Source organism: Colobus angolensis, unplaced genomic scaffold (assembly GCF_000951035.1).
Source record: "Colobus angolensis palliatus isolate OR3802 unplaced genomic scaffold, Cang.pa_1.0 Scaffold162, whole genome shotgun sequence".
NCBI classification, from domain to species: Eukaryota; Metazoa; Chordata; class Mammalia; order Primates; family Cercopithecidae; genus Colobus; species Colobus angolensis.
Window position 1 is genome coordinate 5,921,235 of NW_012114733.1, and position 16,916 is coordinate 5,938,150.

A 16,916-nucleotide genomic window follows, 5' to 3' on the forward strand; every position below is an offset into this window, starting at 1 on the left:
ATGCTAAATTGTGAAACATCCTCAGATTATTTATTTTTAGATGTTAAAATAATATATTTATTATTTTTTAATGAATCCAGAGCTCATTTCTAAAGCTTCATAAAGCATTATACTGGTAACATATGTGTGGTCAGGACAAACTGTTCTCTGAACTTAAAAGGTAAAAGACAAGATCCTATATTGCTATACAGTATAAAAAAGGAAAGGCCGGGTGTGGTGGCTCACCCCTGTAATCCCAGCACTTTGGGAGGCCAAGGCAGGTGGATCACCTAAGGTCAGGAGTTCTAGACCAGCCTGGCCAACATGGTAAAACCCCATCTTTACTAAAAATACAAAAAAATTAGCCAAGCGTGGTGGTGCACATCTGTAATCCCAGCTACTCAGGAGGCTGAGGCAGGAGAATCACTTGAACCTAGGAGGTGGAGGTTGCAGTGAGCCAAGATCATGCCACTGTACTCCAGCCTGGGTGACATAGTGAGGCTCCATCTCAAAAAAAAAAAAAAAAGAAAAGAAAAAAATATACATATATGTACACATACACCCCCACATCGCACATACAAAACTCCACATAATCCACACCAAGGCCATTTCCTTATTAGCAAAGGTATTTCATGACAGTTAAATATTACAGACTTATTTACCACTTGTTTTGGTCAATCTTGCTACAAAAAGACACTGAAACAGACAATTGTCTTCTTCAAGGTAAAGATGATGTCTAATTTAGAAAATATTCCTCTTGTGATTGCACAGTGAAAGGTATCATTTAATTAAATATAAAAGCTTACTGGGAGAAATTATTTAAATTTACATCAACTTTTTAAAAACCAGTAAGAGCACTGTCTATAACACAATCCAAAATCTTTCAAACCCAATCACAGTGCTCTTTGCTGTTTTGTGACAACGAGATCTTTATCTCCATCACTTCATAGAACTCAGAATCTCTTCAGCCTGGTGAAACCTCAGGAAATTTTCCACACACAAGAAAGAAATCCAAGAAGTGGCAGCAGAAATGGAGCAAGCCTGTTACATCTCCTGGTTGACAATTAACTTTTGCTAATAAAAAAGTAAAAACTTATTTTCAGACTCTTTGATGACCACATCTAGTGTTTACCCACGCGGTTGTTCAAAGTCTCCTGGAACAGGTAGCACAGACAGGCTAATTAATTTCTTATCATAGAAATAATCTCCAGACAGGGAGAGAAATGGGCAGAATTTGGATAAGGATGTGAAAGGATACTTGGAGGGGGAAAATCCAGAAATAAATTCACTAAATGGTGTAAGAGTTGCTAAATATCACAGCTGAAAAGGCTCTACCATCCAGGGTTGATTCAGCACCAAGCTGTGGCCCAATTATGGAAAAATAGATGGATCTTCCATTTTCTCTAATTAGCCCAAAGAATTCTCTGGAGATCAGGCTGGTTCTGGTTTCTTGAGAAGATCAGATCTCCAGTCTGGGAGCTTCAGGGCCATGCTGTGCTCACACTAAAATGGCTTCAAAACTGCTAGTAACCAGACTTGTTCTTCTTCTGGGGTCCCCAGGCCAGGTGTTAAGTACGTTTGGGATGACTTAGGCTAGCGTAAGAGTTCCTCATGGTCTTCACTCAAAAACCGACACAACTGGGTGGGTTTCTAGGGGATGAATGGGATTGGTTCATCAAAGATTTACTTGTTTTAATTCTTTAGTGAAGAAGTTGTAATCAGTCAAAAATATTTGGGGTCACCTCCTGTGAAGTAAGTACAATGCTGGATGCTATGATGTGACAGACCTGTGTAGTATTGCATTCTTGTCCTTAGAAAACGGTAAGAAAAAGTGTGAAAGAACAGCAACACATATATTAAATTATAGTTCCACATAATACTGAAACTGAACCTAAGAGACGATAAGCCCTCCTTACTCATATCATCACCTTTATGCAGACTTGCTCTTTCCAATCTTCAAGCCCAGAAATCCTACCACACCTGCTCAAGGCCATTCCAATTATGGCCTCCTCCAGGAACTTTCCCAGTTGCACCTTTCTTCTTTGAAGGCCCACAGCATGCTGCAGCCTCCTTGCAGCATTTACCACACTCAGGATCATGTTAGTGATTGTGCATGTACTGCCATCAATGGACTGAGAGGACAAAACACAGACTTTGACTCTGCCTTTCTTATCAGTAACATCAGTACTTGCTCAATTTAAATTCAGTTCCTAATTGATTGCCAAATGAATAAACTTTTCTCAGCAACAAACAATACTTTTCATCTTAGCACCAATTCTGTTTGATTAACAGTGGTTGCCTGGAGCAAAGTTTCGAGGATTCTGAGACCACAACAGGGCTCAGTAGTGAAGAGGACTGTAATCAGTGATGTCTGCCACAGAACAGGCCTGGGAATGGTGGTGCTAATGGTGATAATTTAATGCATACAAATCAAGGGTTAAGAATGCAGAGAAGGGAGATTATCCCCAACTGCAGTCAGAGAAGTCTACAAGATACAAGTGGGAATTAGATCCATCTTCAAGGATAGGCAGGATAACAGTGAGTGAAACATTTGAGCAAAAGGATTAGGGCATGAAAGTACAACAGTTCTGGGAAAGCAACTAGATGTGTTCCACTAGAATGCGAGCTCAAAGAGAAGGCTTATGTAGGAGAAGCATAGGGGAAAGGACTAACCACAGGTAATGAAGAAGAGCTACAAGACCAACAAAAGTTGAAGCAAGGAGAATAGGTTTTATTTGGCTACTTTGCAAGAATGCAGTCTGTCTGCAAGAATGGTTCTAACTACCAATTAGGTGTATCAAGGTTTGCTAGGAAGGAAGAAGACTTGCTTAATGGTTAATAATTAGTAACCTAAGCTTTAATCAGACAGTCCTGGGTACTAATCCTAGCTCTGTGTGCTCAGCTACATGACCTAAGCCTTGTAAATTTCAGTTTCCTCATCTGGTAAAATGGGAACCTCCTAACTCATTGTACTGAGGGTCAAATGGGAGGTAAATATACGTAAAACTTATAGTAAATTCTCAGTAAATATTGATATTAGGGTTGGTTAGCCAAAGAGAAATTTTCAAGGGAGAAAATATGTCATTCTCACTTTCTCTCTCAATGTCTCATACTTTGGGGAATCTTTTTTTTTTTCCTGGAGACAGGGTCTCATTCTATCACCCAGGCAGGACTGCTGTGGTGTGATCTTGGCTCACTGCAGACTCAAACTCCTCCCGTGCTCAAGTGATCCTCTCACCTCAGCCCCCTGAGTAGCTTGGACTACAGGCATGAGCCACCCACACCTGGCTAATTTTTGTATTATGTGTAGAGATGAGGTGTCGCCATGTTGCCCAGACTGGTCTCGGATCCCTGGGCTCAAGCAATCTGTCTGCCTTGGCCTCCCAAAGTGCTAGAATTACAGGTGTGAGCCACTGTGCCTGGCCCATAATTTGGGGAAATCTTAAATGAAACCTGCAAAGTGGCTAAGTGGCTCAGAAAACAAGTCTTTAAGATACCCACAGAAATTGAGCAGTATCAGTTTATTTTCCAGTAATGGGGAGAGGCTCAGGGATTAGGCTCTCTGTGGCTTAGGCATTTCTGGTGATGGTGCATTTTTTGTTGTTGACTTAATTCCTTACTGAGTTATAAGTAACTAGATAATTCTTAAGCAATAGAACAGTGGTAGAAAAATAATTGTACAATCTCACCCAAGCTCTCTCCTATAAGGATTTCCCCCTTGGTTGAGTGAGTGCTGTAGTTTTTTTGTTTGTTGGTTTTGTTTTGTTTTGGAGACGGAGTTTCGCTCTTGTTGCCCAGGCTGGAGTACAATGGTGCGATCTCAGCTCACTGCAACCTGTGTCTCCTGGGTTCAAGCGATTCTCCTGCCTCAGCCTCCCAGGTAGCTGGGATTACAGGCATGCGCCACCATGCCTGGTTAATTTTGTAATTTTAGTAGAGACGGGGTTTCTCCATGTTGGTCAGGCTGGTCTTGAACTCCCGACCTCAAGTGATCTGCCCGCCTCAGCCTCCCAAAGTGTTGGGATTACAGGCATGAGTCACCGTGCCTGGCCAAAGTGCTGTAGTTTTAACCATCTGAAAGTGCTATACCCAAACAGTTGTCACAGAGAGATTATAAGAATAAACACACTGTGTGGCTGTGCGGACCCTCTCTGAGGGTGTTTCTGAAGCCAAGTTCCAGTCCCAAAGGCCGCTATTACTTCAACATGCAGACCAAGCAGAGAGTCACATGATGATAGCAGGAGAATTATTTGAATCTGGGAGGTGGAGGTTGCAGTAGCCGAGATCGCACTACTGCACTGCAGCCTGGGTGACAGAGTGAGACTCCGTCTCAAAACAAAACAAACAAAATAGAAAAGGCCATTTAAAACACTTTCTACTATCAAGAGCCTTCCTAGACATGTGGAGATCTGTTCTGACAACTGCCCTGTCTTGGACACAGTTAGGGACTCTGAGACTAAAAAAGGGCTCGAGAGTAGAGACCTCAGCATGAGTGCAGGACTGGCGGGACGTCTTATCTTCTCAGGGCTGGTTCTGGGGTTTAGTGGTAGAGAACAAGGCACTGTATCCCTCCCTGTCTTGGCTGAGTGGGGCTGCTGCCCAGAGCTCACATAGCTGAGGCTGGGCCTGGGAGAGGAACGTGAAGCATCTGTGAGCTGGGAAGAGATCTGTCCATCCCAGAAAGTATAGGACTATTTACTGGAAAGGAAATATTCTACCTTTGGTAATGGAACAGGCAGTCAGCAGATAATTTTCAAAGTAAAGTAGTAACATTTCTGGCAAAGAGTGAGTCACTGAAACACTTCCTTTCCATTAACAGAGGTGTTACTATGGGTGTACTAATTACAACAGGGCACTCTTTGTTGCAGTTTGGGGCTGTTCCCTCAGCAAGTATAATGTATTAACTCTTTCTAAATCAATCTCTTGGGCGCAGCATGGTGCCTCATGCCTGTAATCCCAGCACTTTGGGAGGCCGAGGCGGGCAGACTACTTGAGGTCAGGAGTTCGAGAGCAGCTTGGCCAACATGGTGAAACCCCATCTCTACTAAATATATAGAAAATATTAGCCAGTTGTGGTGGCAGGCGCCTGTACTGCCAGCTACCTGGGAGGCTGAGGCAGGAGAATTGTTTGAACCTGGGAGGTGGAGATTGCAGTAGCCAAGATCGCACTACTGCATCCAGCCTGGGTGATAGAGTGAGATTCTGTCTCAAAACAAAATAGAAAAGGCCATTTAAAACACTTTCTACTTTAACAGACACTGCTATGGGGGGTTTAAATGGGCCACTCAATGTCATCTAAAATGAGTTCATTTTCTTCGAGAGTTCTTGAGTTGTCACAGCATATGTGACCCCAAATCTCCAGTGACACGGGAAATTTGCAGTACCTCAGGCGAACACAGCTTCCCTGGCACCAGGCCAGTGTGTCACGGACTCCCTAGGACAGTTATTTTCAGTCTCGGCTCTGTTAAAGGTAATCACAATTTCTCACAAGTAATTAATGTGGAAAGCTTTCTCTCTTTATAAGCAAGTGCTCTCACATGCATGCATGCTCTGTAACACCTGAGTCCTAATCCTACCTTGTCTGACGTAACCCAGGCTTTACCCATCTGAGCTCCACCACATCCTGAATTTGCACATAAAAATTTTCTACACAGCATGTTTTCATTTGAAGCTTTATTTCTTATGCCCAATGCTCAAATTTTTAACAGGTGAGCAACTTCATTTTGTAGTGTTACTGTACTAAATAAAACACCATATCTTAAAGTAAGCAACATCTAACAAGATATTCAAGATTTGCCAACCATTAGTGATTTATATTCAAAGTCTTCCTCACAGGAGGCATTAAGATTGTATATACCAACCTGCATGTGCAGAGTCTAATATGTAAAATCATTTTAAAGATTCATTTTATAATTTTGTGTTTAGATCATTTTGTTTGGGGTTTTGATTTGATAGACCTGAGTTATATATACCTTGCATAGAACAACCAAAAATCAGAATCATTTCAGTGATGCTTCAAATCTGATTCTGATTTGGCTGCAAAAATGAAAACACCAGGCATAAGCATTCAAAGCCCAGTTTCCTTTCCTAATTCTTTAATATGTAGAATATGTATAATATAGGGTCGGGCCCAGTGACTCACGCCCGGAGCACTTTGGGAGGCCAGAGGCGGGTGAATGACCTGAGGTCAGGAGTTCGAGAACAGCCTGGCCAACATGGAGAAACCTCGTCTCTACTAAAAATACAAAAATTAGCTGGGCGTGGTGGTGGGCACCTGTAATCCCAGCTACTCGGGAGGCTGAGGCAGAAGAGTCGCATGAACCTGGGAGGCAGGGGTTGCAGTGAGCCGAGAATGTACCACTGCACTCCAGCCTAGGTGACAGAGTGAGACTTAAAAAAAAGAAGCCTGGATGACAGAGTGAGACTTGGTCTCAAAAAAAAAAGATACGTAATAAATACACATATATATTATGTATATAATACATAATATATACATATATAATACATAATATGTACATACATATATATGTATATATAGAGACAGAGACCACGTATCTCAGTATTTTAGAGAACATATAAGCAAATTCATATATAAACACATACACACACACACACACACACACATATATATGTATTTTCAAATGAACTTAACTATCAACTCCCAAATTTCTAGAAAATATTATGGAAACCAATTAGTAGTGCTCAGTATTTTGCTAATATTGTCATGTCTGTGGCATGCTATGGAGTAAATATATTAATACAAACTAAATATGTATGACCAAACTAGCAACCTTGTCTGTTTTCATCAGTTTTCAGAAATATATAAACATAAAGCTATATTCCTCATTAAAAGAAAAAGTCCCCATTATATAGGAATAACTATGCCTTTTTTTGTTTTCTCTATGTCAAACTGATTATTGTTGTGGAAATCACTGGTTTTGAGGATATAGGAACTGGGCTACTCCTGTCATTTTAAAGAAACTATTGTTTTGTTTAGTGTTTTTGGAGTATTGTGTACTTTGCAAATATTTTAAATTAGAGACATATAAAGTCCAAAAACATACATATATTAGGTCTTCTATTACTGTTGTAATAAACAATCTAATAATACTGACATAGAACATATTACCATGGAAAGAGCCCTGTACACAATTTACATTATTATCCCTATGTCACTGATCAGCAGTTCAAACATAAAACAGTTGACTCAATGGCAAGGTCATTTTATCATCCTGTAATGCCCTTTAACCCCCACTTAGCTCCTTACGGAAGAGTTCCTCTGGCTCCCAGCAATGAACTGTGGAATGAATACACAGTCATAAAGCTAAAGGTTCTTAAAGCTATAGGACTCTCAGAGGTTTTATAACCCAAGTCAACAATTACTAGCACACATACCACTAGTTCCTGACCCTAAGCCAGTGGCAGACAGCAGTAATCAATTTCAGAACTTTGTTTTCAACTCTTTTTCGACAAACATCATATCAGATAATCCACTACCTATAAATGGTAAAAGATGCATGAATAGAATCTTCTTTGCTTTCCTAGCTAATCTAAATCCCTTTCTTCTTAATAAGAACCAAAGACTCAGAGAGTGTAGGTAGCAGATACACTTTTTTGAAAACTAAAAAAAAATAGTTTTTAAGAGTCAGTCTTATTACTTTATGGCTCATTTTATTTTTTAGTGCCTGTGAAACGTAACAACAGGGACCTCAAGGGGTCTGTAATCTAGTTTTGAGAAAGAAAAGATTAACATGCTTGATATTTATATAGACTCATTAAGTGTTAATCTATGTTGCTGACATAGATCAGAGGGGGCTGAAACAGGCAGAGCAGAATTTATGGAGGTAACAGAGTTTGATCTAAGTTTTAGGCTCATTTGTTCCCTTGACAAAAACGGACAACCTTTTACTAACTCTCTGGGTCATAAATGGCTCAACAATTCAACAAATGTATTCACCCTACTGTGCAATGTGACAGGTACTGTGGGCACAGAGAAGAGCAGCACAAAATTCCTTCCCTTAGGGTTCATGAGTTGGTGAGGGAGGCAGAAAAATCAGAATACAGGGTAATAAATATCACACAGCAGCAGGAGAGGACAGTGGTTAGAAGCAGAGTCTCTGGAGCCAGACTTCCAGGGTTTGAATCTCAGCTCTGCCCTTGACCTTGGGCAAGTTTCTTAACTCTCAGTTTCCTGATAATATGCTTGATGGAAAGATTAAATGGTTTAATACCTATATAGCACTCAGAACAGTACTTGGCACAGAGTAATGGATACATAAGTCTCAAAAAAAAAAATTCTGTTTTTTTAAACCACCCAATTTGTGGTAATTTGTTATGGCAGCCACAGGAAAGGAATACAATGCTTCACCCTTAACTCCTCCCTTCCATCTCAGGAGTATAAAGTCCTGTTCTCTGTTCAGGGCCAATCCCCGACCAGGTCCCTCCACTTCACACTGTCTTCTACTGTCCCAGGCCTCACTCCACGCAACATCACTCATTGTTTTCTCTCTCTTCTGCATTTATTATTATTATTATTTAGAGACAGGGTCTTGCTCTGTCACCTTGGCAGAATGTACAGTGATGTGATCACGCTCACTGCAGCCGGGAACTCCTGGCCTCATGTGATCTTCCCATGTCAGCCTCCTGAGTAGTTGGGGTTACAGGCACACACCATCATGCCTGGCTAATTTAATTTTTATTTTGCAGAGACAGGGGTCCTGCTGTGTTGCCCAGGCTGGTCTTGAATTCCTAGCCTAAAGCAATCCTCCCACCTTGGCCTCCAAAGTGCTGGGATTACAGACATGAGTCACCATGCTCAGCTGCATTTTTATTTTTAATGATCACGTCTCTTCAGGTTCGGTCAGACTCAAGTCACCTTAAAAAACAAAAAACAAACAAAAACAAAACAAAACAAAACAAAGCTGGGTGCAGTGGCTCACACTTGTAATCCCTAGCACTTTGGGAGGCTGAGGCAGGAGGATAGCTTGAAGCCAGGAGTTCAAGACCAGCCTGGGCAACAAAACGAGACCCTGTCTCTTAAGAAAGCAAAGAAAATACTCTCTGGATCTTAAATATGACTTCCACTTTCTCTGAATTCTTTCACATCTAAGTGCCTCCAAATAAAAGCCCAGAAGGTCACGTCCCTGTCCTTTGTATCCCCAACGCTGTTGAACACCCTTCCCAGACCCTCTCACTCCTGCCCCTGAACCTGTCACCCATCACTGTAATTCTACAAAGCACTTATATACCAGGCACTCTTCTAATGTCTTAATTTCTATCACACCACTTCCGGTTTCTCCTATGGGGCCCTTCTCTTCCCAGGCCTCTAATGCTGGGGTTGTCCAGAACTCTGTCTTTGGTCTTCTCTTCTCCCTGTTCTCCCACGATAGGTTCATTCATTCTCCAAGCCTTAATCAGGTCCCTGACATGCTCTCTTAAGTCAACACTCCACTCCACGTTTGTCTCCTGAGCACCAGACTTACTTAGCCAGGTGCTTCCTGCCTACCTTTGCCCAAACACCCCTCTGACTCCTCGAACTCAACATGTCCACCGTGGAACATGCCGTGTTCTTTTCCAAGTCGGTGCCCCTTCTAGGACTCTCTGTTTTGCTAGAGATGGCCACCGCCTTCTCCCTTGGACCAAATTCAGCCAAGCCCTGCAGATTAACCCCAAGCAGCTATCTTTCCATTCTATTCCACTCCTGGCTGCTCAGCTGAGGCACCCATCTCCCCTTTCCTGGACCTTGGACCTGAACTATCCTATTGCTCTGCCCCCAGCCTTACCTCCACTTCATCTCCTCCTACTCTTTCCCTCCCTCATTCTACTCCTTGATGTTTCTCACACAAACTAGGATGTTCCCCAGATACCTGTGCAACTTTTTCCTTCACCTCTCCTCAGTCTTGATTCAACTGTCACCTTCTCAGTATGGCCTCTCCTGTCACCCTTTTTAAAACTGCAACCCCCCACCTTGCCAGCCCACTCCCTACTCTATACTACTCCAGAACACTATTGCCATCTAACATACTCTATACAGTAGGTTACCTATGTATTCTGTTTATGGTCTTCCTCTCTCTACTTGAACGTTAAGTCCCATGAGAACATGCCGTGTGACCCGGCTCTAGAACAATCCCTGGTGCACAGTGGGTGTCGGATACATAAGTGTTGATTACTATAGGGATATCCTAAACAGTGCTGAGCCAAGGTTCTATGCAGGTGAGGGGCTGGGCCTGGAACCAGTGTGAACCACTGCTGGGCCCTGTCCTCAAGGGCTAGACAGACAAAGCAGGAAAGCCTATGCCACGTCTCAAATTAGCACTTCCAGATGCACGCTACATGAGCTCCAGGGCAGAGACATGAGGCTGGGCAAGGGTATTACTAAGACCATGAAGGAGCTGTTTCTGATTTTAGATAATGGAATCAGAATCTATGCATGATTGCTTCCTTTGTGCTCCAAAGAAAACACTTTAGAATGAATAAGCTTGCCAGCTCTGTCATGTAAATGCCAATACCTATTGCTGTTTCTGAGTAGCTCTAAGTTGAAATCACAGAGTTTTCAAATGACTGAAGTAATGGCATAACTGGTCTGGAGGGAAAGATTAGGTTTTATATTGTGAATAGGGTGAGGATATAAGAAGTGCCTTAACAACATTATATACTATATAATCATTATTGGATGACCCGAATCAGAAGGCTGGCAGAATTCTCACTTAGTAACTCTGCTTGGACAGAATTCCCACTTAGAGCATAAAACCTTCTTTCAGAATTTACATACTTAAATTATATTTATATAAATTATATATATTTAAATTATATTTATATAAATTATATATTTAAATATTATATTTAAATGAATTGAGGATTAGCGACTAGCCTGTGGGGCACAAAACAAAATGATTCATTCTTTCCATTTCCCCTTTAAAGAAATGAATAATACTACGGAGACAGTTACTAGCTCAGACACAGCAGGTCATCAAAACACTTGAATCACCCTAAATTATAGGTGGGACACTAAGCAGAAGAGAGACAGAGACATAATATGAGATAATTTATTTCATAAGAAAATATTAATTTTCTCATAATCAAATTATTCAGATTTACCTTAAAATAACAACTATTGAGTGCTGAATATATGCCAGCCACACAACTGAGTATTTTTCACATTATCTTAATCACCTCTAATAACAAACAAGGTAATGACTAATATCTCCAATTTCCAGATGAGGAAACTGAGGCTTGTAGGGAATACACAATTTGCCTACATGATAGAGCTTGATAGTACCAGAATTCAAATCCCAAGGACTTTTCACTCCAGTCTCTGTGCTCATTCTACCATTCTATGGAAGTAAAGAATAAGCCTATAAGAATTATAATGAAAGCCGTGAAAATGTTCCTAGTGGTATTTTAGTAGGGGATAGAGGATTTTCCTGTAAAAATTCAAGATATTATTTTCAGGAAGCATGTAGGGTGTCACGGAAATTAACAAAGATGGTCACTTAACTATTCAATCCCTTCATCTTGTGAACAAGAATTTGAGAAATGTTTGGTTCTTAGCATTTCTTTGTCCATGAAAAGAGTGAACTTCCACTCCTGATAAAGATGACCTTTATTACACTTCCCCTCATGTGCTGTATCTTGAAAAATCAGGCTTTAAGCTGGCTCATAAAAATCTTTGCCCCTTATTTCTATAATCAAATATTTTAAAGTGTCAGGCCTACTAAATTATAGTAGTGACTGAACATCTCATTTCATTATTATTTCTTTAAATTTTTTTTAGAAATAGAGATGAGATCAGGCCAGTCTCAAACTCCTGGACTCACTCATTCCTGCCACCTTGGCCTTCCAAAGTCCTAGGATTACAGGTGAGAGCCACTGCACCTGGTCAGGGAACAAACATTTCAATGGCTATAATCAGAAAATGATGTTTTGGCAGGATAGTTAATAAATTTCACATTTTTTTCTTTAAGGTCCACATGCTCAAAAGTCCAGAAGGGAGGCTGCATCAGAGCTCCTGTGATTTTTCTGGATCAGTTAAGGCAGTTATAAAATAAACTCTTACTATCATGATCTAGCAAGGGTTTATGAATAGACTCAGTGCCACTGTTATAAGTCACCGGAATTTCACTGCCAGTTAAACAAATCAGCCCTTACAGACGACACAAACAGAAGTATGATTTTCCACTCAGGCCCAGTACTCTGAAGAAAAAGGAAAAGGAAAGGATCCCTGTTAATGGGTACATTGGGGGTGGTCTAGGTTTGAGACTTCTCAGACCAGAAGCAGGACTGCTCTTTGTTGCCATCTGAGGGAGCAAATATCCAGGAAGATTTCAGCTGGGCACTTGATTTTTAAGTGGTAACTTTCCTTTCTGAAGAAAAGTACTCAAACCAAGCTCTTGGGGCTCACACACATTAAAATTGGAGGAAAGTGCCCATCTGAGACCAAAGGCCATGTCTGCAAAATGGGCATGTACTTCTTCTTGACCCTGAAGACGTATTCATGCAACTGATTCCAAAGGCCAGGGAACAATTGCTTAAAATCTTTTCCAAACCAGTCTCTAGTGAACTGCATGCTGACCGGTGGTGTGCAACACTCGGGTAACAAGTGAGTATCTCTGGAGAGCCCCATGCTGAAAAGGCAGGATAACTCCACTTTCACAGGGAATCAGGAGGGAGGCACAAGCCAATGTTTACCCTGCAAAGTCTTTTTTTTGTTTCCTTTTAGACAGGGTCTCACTCTTGTCACCCAGGCTGGAGTGCAGTGTCGCGATCATGGCTCACTGCAGCCTCCACCTCCCTGGGCTCAGGTGATCCTCCCACCTCAGCCTCCTGAGTAGCTAGGACTATAGATGTGCACCACTACGCTAATCTTTGTACTTTTTTGTAGAGATGGAGTTTTGTCATGTTGCCCAGGCTGGTCTCCAACTCCTGGGCTCAAGCAATCCTCCTTCCTTGGCCTCCCAAAATGTTGGGATTATAGTTGTAAGTCATCTTTTTCTTTCCTTTTTTTTTTTTTTTTGGTGGATTCTTTGTCTCTCACCCAGGCGGGAGTGCAGTGGCACAATCTTGGCTGACTTCAACCTCTGCCTTCTGGGTTCAAGCAATTCTCCTGCCTCAGCCTCCTGAGTAACTGGGATTACAGGCGTGAGTCACCTCGCCTTGGCCCTCTCTCAAAGTCTTCAAAAAGAGATTTAACAACTAATCCTCGACTCTTATCACTAGGAAAACAAACAAAGCCATCTCTTCTCTTTGGCCTAAAGGAGATCAAGTCGTTCTTTGTAGCATATGCCATTTAAACATAGTGGAGTAGGATAAACTTTCCCTTAAAAATGTCCAAAACCGAAGAAAAAAAAATTCCAAAACCACTTGGCACTTGTTGGGGGAAATAGGCAAGATTTGCTTCTCTACTTCTCCCCTTTCCTCCTACAAATAGCCTCTGCTAGGGTCATTCCAGGATGTTATTTATTTACTAGAAACCTGACTTTCCTTTGCACAAGGTTCTGGAGAATCCAATCTGACCCCAACAATCCCATTAACTTCCAAAGGCCATTTCCCTGCCCTATTCCCACCCTAAGGGGAGGGGGCGGTTCGGAGGGGAAGCAGACAACACCATATATTCTGAGATTTAGGAGCAGCAACTGGAGAGGAAGGTGCTCGAGTTTGGGAGGAGACAAGCTGTCCCCACTTGCCTTTTCAGCAAACACAGCTGCAGTTTCCAAAGGGAAGGTGGAGCCTGCCGAGGAATCCACATTCCTCAGAGGGTGCAACAGCCCTCACCTGCTGAGGAGCTATCACGGGAAAGGAGATAGATATGGCCCTAATCCCGAGGAAGTACATCCCCGGGCCAGAGCTAGAAACACACAACCTTGGCAAAAAATCGGAATCTAAATAGGAATAACTCATACCTCTGAGCAATGGCTCAGACATCCACCTGGTCCAGTGATCTGTGAGGGGTGGATCACTTAAATACACACTTGTTTAAAAACAGGCAAGGATGGCTTAAACATTATTTTAAATACAAAAACAACGTGGAGAGCAAGAAAGGCAGGAGGGGAGGCGGCTGAGTTCTCTTAACTCTCTTCCCCCGTGACCTCCCGCGGGCCACAATGGCACATCCCAGAATTCAGGCACGAATGTGGCAGCTTTTCAGAGCCCGGGTGCAGGCAGTCGACGCTCGCCGCGTGGGAAGGCACCGTTCCACGCACTGCCCATGGTGAGCGGCGACAGCGTTCTCAGCCTCCCTCCCCCAAGGGTCCGGCCCATCCCGGAGGCCAAGGTACCTCTTCCAATTCGACGGAGAACTGTAGTCCACACTCAATATCTGTCCGGGCCGCGTGGCTGGGGGTGTGGGGGTGTGGGGGTGAGGAAGGTGGCGGTGTTAGGGGGAGATATGGTGCGGGATTAACAAAGAAAAAAATCGAACCCTGTTTCCAAACGAGCAGAACCAAGAGCTACTTGCTTCCCTTTCCACTCCCAAGCCCCTTTGATCATTTTGGGTAGAGCAGGAACCAGCAGCTCAAGGAGCACTCAAATGGGAGTCCCTGAGGAGCTTTGTTCTTATTGTGTAGTAATTAGAGCGCTTGAGGGCGGGGGAGGGAAGGCCCAGCGGGGGACTCGAGGCTAAGGCCGAGGGGGCATTGAGGGACCCTGCATGGAGTGCGCCAGCGCCAAGCCCACCCTCACAGCCGCACGCGGCCTGGGCGCAGAGAGCGCGTGAGGGTGCGCTCATCGCCCACCCGCCGCGCCGCTCACCTAGCACCACCGCGGCCACGGTGGACAGCAGCAGCCAGTTATTCTTCAGGAAGCGCTTCCACTCGCATCCCTTCCTCGCCGGTTTCCCCATGGCTGTCGCCGCTATTGTGCCCTGGGCTCGGCCGTGAGCGCGTGGGCTGGGCGACCCGGGGACCGCTGGCTGCTTGGCGGCGCGGCGAGATGCGGGTGCACAGGGGAGAGGTGAGAGCTGGCCGCTGCAGTCGCCGCGGTCACCACCGCCGTTGCCGCCGCCACCCGGGATCGCGCACCGCGCCTGCCGCCCTGTCAGCCCGGTGGTTTTGCGTGGCAGGCGCGCCCGGCTCCTCCTGCCGCTGCCGCGCTCTGCGGCGCCCGGGCCAACCAGCGAGGAAGGAGGGAGGAGCAGCGGGCCCGGGAAGGAGGGTGGGTGCGTGCGTGGGGCGCCCGGGGTCCCTAGGGAGCAGGCGTGGGAGGGCGCCCAGCGCTGCGGCAGGAGCTGGGGTGGCCTCTCCGGGAATCCTGTGTCCCGCCCCACAGCCTTGCACTGGAGTCTGTCTCGCTTTCCACGCCCCACTCATGCTAGGTCTTCGGGTTCAGGTTTTTCTTATGTCCCTAACCCAGAGAGGCGGAGCCACTGCCCTCCTTGGCGTGGACTTCATCCTGCACGTCTCCCTCTCCGTTCTCCACACCAGCTATTTCCAGTACCGGCACCCTAGAGAACGGGTGCCCTTTCGAGTTGGGGGAAGCTGATTCTGCCTCGAGTCCCTCTTGCCCCGCTACTCAGGCTGGGATGTGCCAGCAGCCGCGAAAGCCTGAAGCCTCTGGGAGGAGAGAAAGGAGTCCTGGGGCAGAACAGGGCTTTGGAAACTTTCACGCGGAGCCTCCAGTTCCCCCACAGGGATTATTAATTCTCCTCTTCGAGTCGCTGGAGGTGATTTGTCTGTGGACACTGGGCTTGAAAGTGTTCCCTGCACAAGGAGATGATGATCTATCTTAGAACTTTACTTCCGCTCCTTGTGACCACAGGCCCTGGAGCATGGAGGCTTGGTGCAGTAATTAGGACTGAGAACCGGACCCAGGAGCTGTTCTGGGGAGAAAGTGGGCGGTCCATCCCCTAAGGTCCAACGGATTGGAAAGGCAAACATAGGAGAAACTAGGTTAGTGGTGCCAAATATATTTGGTGTTGCTAAGTGAATTTCTGATTCTCTTCCATTTTCTACCCAGTTCACTCTCACATATACAAACTCTTTGCCTCCGTTTACCGAATCAGTACCTCCGCAGCTGTAAGCGGTCTTCTTATCAGCTTTCCTAAAATTAGTGAGCCCGGAACTCTTTTTGCTATTGTAGAATCTACTCTGATTGTGGGTAGGGAGAATTTCCCCTACTAGGTTTTTTGATGACTAAATCCTCACAATTTGAGCTTCATTTCCTTTGGCGTAAATTGATACAAGCATCTTTTAAGCGATAATAGATTAAGATTTACAACCTTGTAGACTTTAGTATGAATGAGTTTATCAGCTCTTTCCAGAAAGCAAACTTTGACAGAAAGGTTAGAGGGATTTTAAGGTCTTTGGGTGTCTGAGGAAGATCTGAAGAAATGTCAGAAGAGGGGCCGGGCGCGGTGGCTCACGCCTGTCATCTCAAGACTTTGGGAATCCGAGGCGGGCAGATCACGAGGTCAGGAGATTGAGACCATCCTGGCTAACATAGTGAAACCCCGTCTCTGCTAAAAATACAAAATAATTAGCGGGGCGTGGTGGCACGTGCCTGTAGTCCCAGCTACTTGGGAGGCTGAGGGCGGAGAATCGCTTGAACCTGGGAGGCGGAGATTGCAGTGAGCCGAGATCAAGCCACTGCACTCCAGCCTGGGCGACAGAGTGAGACTCTCTCTAAAAAAAGAAAAAAAAGAGAGAAAAAAAAGAATTAAAGAAATGTCAGAAGGGAAACTATCAAGAAAGAGAGAACAGTGCCGGGCACTGTGGCTCACACCTGTAATCCCAGCACTTTGGGAGGTGAAGGCAGGCGGATCACTTGAGGTCAAGAGTTCAAGACCAGCCTGGCTAACACGGCGAAGTCTCGTCTACCAAAAATACAAAAATTAGCCAGGCTTAGTGCCATGCGCCTGTAATCCCAGCTATTTGGGAGGCTGAGGCAGGAGAATCACTTGAACCCAGGAGGTGGAGGTTGCAGTGAGCCAAGATCACACCACAGCA

The 16,916-nt window shown here is 44.3% G+C and overlaps 1 protein-coding gene across 1 annotated transcript in view; it reads right to left on the reverse strand.

The window, feature by feature from the left end:
- The window catches only part of SLC1A1 (solute carrier family 1 (neuronal/epithelial high affinity glutamate transporter, system Xag), member 1), a 98,185-nt gene extending 83,115 nt beyond the window's left edge, over nucleotides 1-15,070 (reverse strand). The window contains exon 1 of the mRNA XM_011937346.1: nucleotides 14,725-15,070. Coding sequence (XP_011792736.1) covers nucleotides 14,725-14,815 — 91 coding nt within the window. The 5' untranslated portion in view covers nucleotides 14,816-15,070. The remainder of the gene's footprint in view (nucleotides 1-14,724) is intronic.
- Between the last annotated feature and the right edge of the window lie 1,846 nt (nucleotides 15,071-16,916).